Source organism: Opisthorchis viverrini (assembly GCF_000715545.1).
Source record: "Opisthorchis viverrini unplaced genomic scaffold opera_v5_141, whole genome shotgun sequence".
NCBI classification, from domain to species: domain Eukaryota; kingdom Metazoa; phylum Platyhelminthes; class Trematoda; order Opisthorchiida; family Opisthorchiidae; genus Opisthorchis; species Opisthorchis viverrini.
The window spans coordinates 167,027-171,104 of NW_008751798.1; the positions used below are offsets into that span (position 1 = coordinate 167,027).

Below are 4,078 nucleotides of genomic sequence, written 5' to 3' on the forward strand. Positions count from 1 at the left end.
CAGTACTTGGTCAATGAAACGCTGAAATGTCTGAGCTGCATTTCTCAAACCAAATGGCATGCGTAAAAATTCGAACAAACCAAAAGGTGTAGTGATTGCAGTTTTATGAATGTCATCGGGGTGAATTGGAATATGGTGATAGGCGCGAAGGATATCAATGTGGGAAAATACTGTGCAGCCCGCTAGATTAGATGCAAAATCGTGGATGTGCGGGATGGGGTAACGATCAGGGGTCGTTATATTGTTTAGCGCTCGATAATCGCCGCAAGGTCTCCAATCTGTTGTGGTTTTCTTTGGAACCATGTGGAGCGGCGAAGCCCATACGCTTTTGGACGGCTGAATGATTCCTAACTGAAGCATATGCTGAAATTCCTCTTTAGCAATTTTCAGTTTGTCCGGGTGTAAGCGACGTGGGCGTGAAAAGACTGGAGAACCCTTGGTGTTGATGTGATGTAAAACCCTGTGCTTCGGGTGTGGTTCGTGAAAACTAGGCTTCTGAATATCGGGAAATTCACGAAGCAATTCCTGATATGGTGATTTACCGTTTGTACGAAAAGTCAGTGGGTATATAGATGGGTTTGTCGTAGTATGTCCTCTAACGGAGAGGTTTGTTTCAGAGTCTAGTAAACGCTGTTGTTTGAGATCTACGCATAGATTGAAGTGAGTAAGGAAATCTGCGCCTAATATCGGTTGTTGTATATCAGCGACGATGAAAATCCACTGAAATTCTCTGCGAAGACCGAGGTTGAGGTTCAGTGAATGTTGCCCGTATGTTTTAATTGTTGACCCGTTTGCCGCTGTCAGGGTAAGTGGGGAGGGTGCAACATTCGTATTCAAGAGGGTGACTGGAATTACGCTAATATCGGCGCCAGTGTCGATGAGAAATCGGAGACCTGAATTCTTATCCAATAGAAGGAGACGGCGAGTGATGTAATTGGGGCCTTGGACGGCACTCGCCTTTGCTGTCCGGCCTACTCGTTTCCCATCTGTGAAGTTGATGTGCTAATAGTAGTACGAAACGAGCAAGGTGGTGTGCATTTGCGTGCAGAGCGACCAAATGTTTCATGATACCAACAGTAATTGGATGTATGGTGAGAATGCGACGAGCGTGAACGTGATCGTTTGCGTGCATGATTGTGAAAACTTTTACGAGGGGCACGCTTAACGGATAAAAGGGCAACTTGGCGTGACAAGTTTTCAATTTGCGAGTTCATGAGCGCGAGTTTAGGAGAGTCATCAACTGCGTTTATGCTGGCATAACCAGGTTGAATCTCTAGTATTTTATCCGCTATACTCGCAAGCTGGGACAATTGCACACTGTCAGTATTAGCTGCGAGAATAGATTGCACATGTGTCGGTAGTCTTTTGAGAAAAAGTTGGCGAAGTAGTGCGTCGTCAATCTTTTTATCGCCCAGTATACTATAGAGACGACGTAAGAATTGAGATGGTGTACAGCCATCTAGGGTCTCGCCACTAATCAGCTGTTCGAGTCTTTTACTTTCCGAAAGCGTAGTGCGGGCGATGATTGTATCGCGTAATTGGGTGTAAGGTTTGACGCTGTCTGGGGCCATCAGGATGTCTCGCAGATCTGCCGCTACTTCTGCTGGAAGTATAGCTAACACATGGTAGTACATAGTGTGTTCTTGTGTGATACTTCGCAGAGCGAACTGCGCCTGCACCTGCGTAAACCAAATTCGAGGATCGTGGTGCCAGAAGGGCGGGAGATGAATGGAGGTGGCATTGATGCTGGGAATAACTGGTGTTGCAGTGTCTGACATGATAGTACTGAGGTATGGGCTACAACTTTTGTCGGGCTCACCAAATTGTAGGTGCTATTGTCTTTTTACTCGAAGTAATATCAGAAGGTGAAATAGCACTAACAATAAACAGTTATGTATAGTGGCTACCAGAGACACAAATTACAACTGAATAATGGACAAAAGAAGTATGAGACTTATCGAGTTCTTCGTTTGATAAGTTGTAGCCGATGCAGCCAATGTTTGTGGGACGCCGTTGAATTGAATGGGGTCTTGACCGAGTGTGTTGAAATCTGGCCTGTTCTTTGTCGTTTAATCCAAAACGATTTCGAGCCCAGACTTTTCCTGCACAGTGAGTCGTGCGTCGGCTTGAAATGGTCTGGTCAAGGCGCTGTGTGAACTGACGAGCGTCGGGCTGTGGGATCGTTGTTCCGCATATATATATATATATATATATATATATGTTTATGTTGTGAGTGAGGATGCGCTTGCATTGTTTGTCTTAGGATAAGATTCCAACACTCTTGGTTAGTCGTGGGGCGCATGTTCATCATAATGCGGACAGGAATGAAACAGCGGGTGTGCATGCGTTGAACAGATTATATGAGTGGATGAAGGTAAACATTAATGAGATAGTATTCGGACTGTGAAAGCGGTTGAAGATAAACGTTGATGGGGTGGTAACCAAACTCTGGTAAAGTGGTCAAAGATAAACGTTGAAAGGATGGTAACCAAACTTTGGTAAAGTGGTCGAAGATAAAGGTTGAGGGGATGGTAACCAACAGTATCCAAAAAGCAAAGCAGCTACAACGGATAGTATATTCGTAAAACCCGTTTACTTAATTATTATCAGTTGCTTAAGAAAACTGCGGACCACTTCAAAGATGAAGATAAAGGTTGAGGGGATGGTAACCAACAGTATCCAAGCTCAAAAGCAGCTACAACGGATAGTATATTCGTAAAACCCGTTTACTTAATTATTATCAGTTGCTTAGGAGAACTGCGGACCACTGAAAATCCTTTGAAAACGCGTCCCTTGAAAAAGGGCGAAACCGGTCGTAGGCTGTCGACGGATTTTCAGCAACCTTATGGGTAGTATATTTCGAAGATATAAATGAATCGCGATATCTCAAATATCGTACCGGCTGAAACATGAGGCGGCCTGGTGCAGCACACTCAGTTGCCTGTCAACATCACAAACGAGAGATTCAGCTGGGTTTCAGGTGAGTCTCGAAAAACCAAATTTGTTTGTAAAGGAGTGTATATTCGCTAAAATTTTCTCTTCAGATTAGTCGTTATCTCTTTGTTATCGCAGTCAGGGACGTTTAGGTCGGACAAATTTGGCCTGTGCTTCTCTAGCACATACCTGACTGAGGTCGGAACAATCGAATCCTCCATAACGTTGGAGAGGCGCCATGCAGGTTTAGCTTTACTGCAAGAATATCGAATATAGACACTGTGCACATGCCGGATATCAGTATAACGGCGATGCTATTGATGGAGGGGAATGCAAGTAGTATGTGTTGTTCTTGGAATTTCGTTTTCCGTTTCTTGAAAAAAGGAAATCTATTGCGGAATTGATGGAGGCGCTTTGTAACATTTGCTTGGATTTGAGTCAATGGATGTCCAGGAAAATTCAACAGAACGCGTTCAGCAGAAGAGGGATGTATAGTTTTTGTAAATAAGATGCAAATGAGAGTTTTGCTTTCCTGTCCAATAGTCTCTAACTGGTCAGTTGGCATTTTCCAATAAATAACTCCGCAGCCAAGGCCGTTTTCCTTTCACCAATATTTGAGTGAACGGTTAAGAAAAATACTCGGAAGTTGGTTTACGTTTTTTTTTAAAGTCCACATAGTCTCGTTTGAAAATCCTTCCACCTCGACTAAATGCATGGAAAAGGTTTCTGTGGGTGTCCAAATACCGGATCAGGAATGCTAACTTGAGTCTTTCCCGGAAGAATTTAATGAGGTACTGGTGCGTACATGCACCCTCTCCCCACATGCGAATGCGTAGTAGATCAGTGTTAAAAATCGTTCATTTGTAGCGCCCTTTCTGTGCCTACGTTCAATGCAATCCTAAGGGAGCTCGTGGGGCTGGGATACTGCCAGGTTGCTAAAGCCAAGACAAGATATGCATCTACGAGCTGTTGAAGACTTCCCCATTTGTGATCACATTGATAAGCCCGAAGCTTCTTCTGGGGTATTCATATCATCAACTGGTTTGTACGTCACCACACCGCTCTCTTCAGTCCGTACAGTCGACGAGCTCAGTGAAACGTGATTATTCAAGACCAAGGAGATTACTGGTATGCTCTGTCGGTG

The 4,078-nt window shown here is 44.1% G+C and overlaps 1 protein-coding gene across 1 annotated transcript in view; it reads right to left on the minus strand.

Moving 5' to 3' along the window:
• Positions 1-1,903: 1,903 nt before the first annotated feature.
• The window catches only part of T265_06664 (hypothetical protein), a gene marked incomplete at both ends in the record, with an annotated part of 18,483 nt that continues 16,308 nt past the window's right edge, over positions 1,904-4,078 (minus strand). The window contains 2 exons of the mRNA XM_009171989.1: positions 1,904-1,925; positions 3,124-3,189. Coding sequence (XP_009170253.1) covers positions 1,904-1,925; positions 3,124-3,189 — 88 coding nt within the window. The remainder of the gene's footprint in view (positions 1,926-3,123; positions 3,190-4,078) is intronic.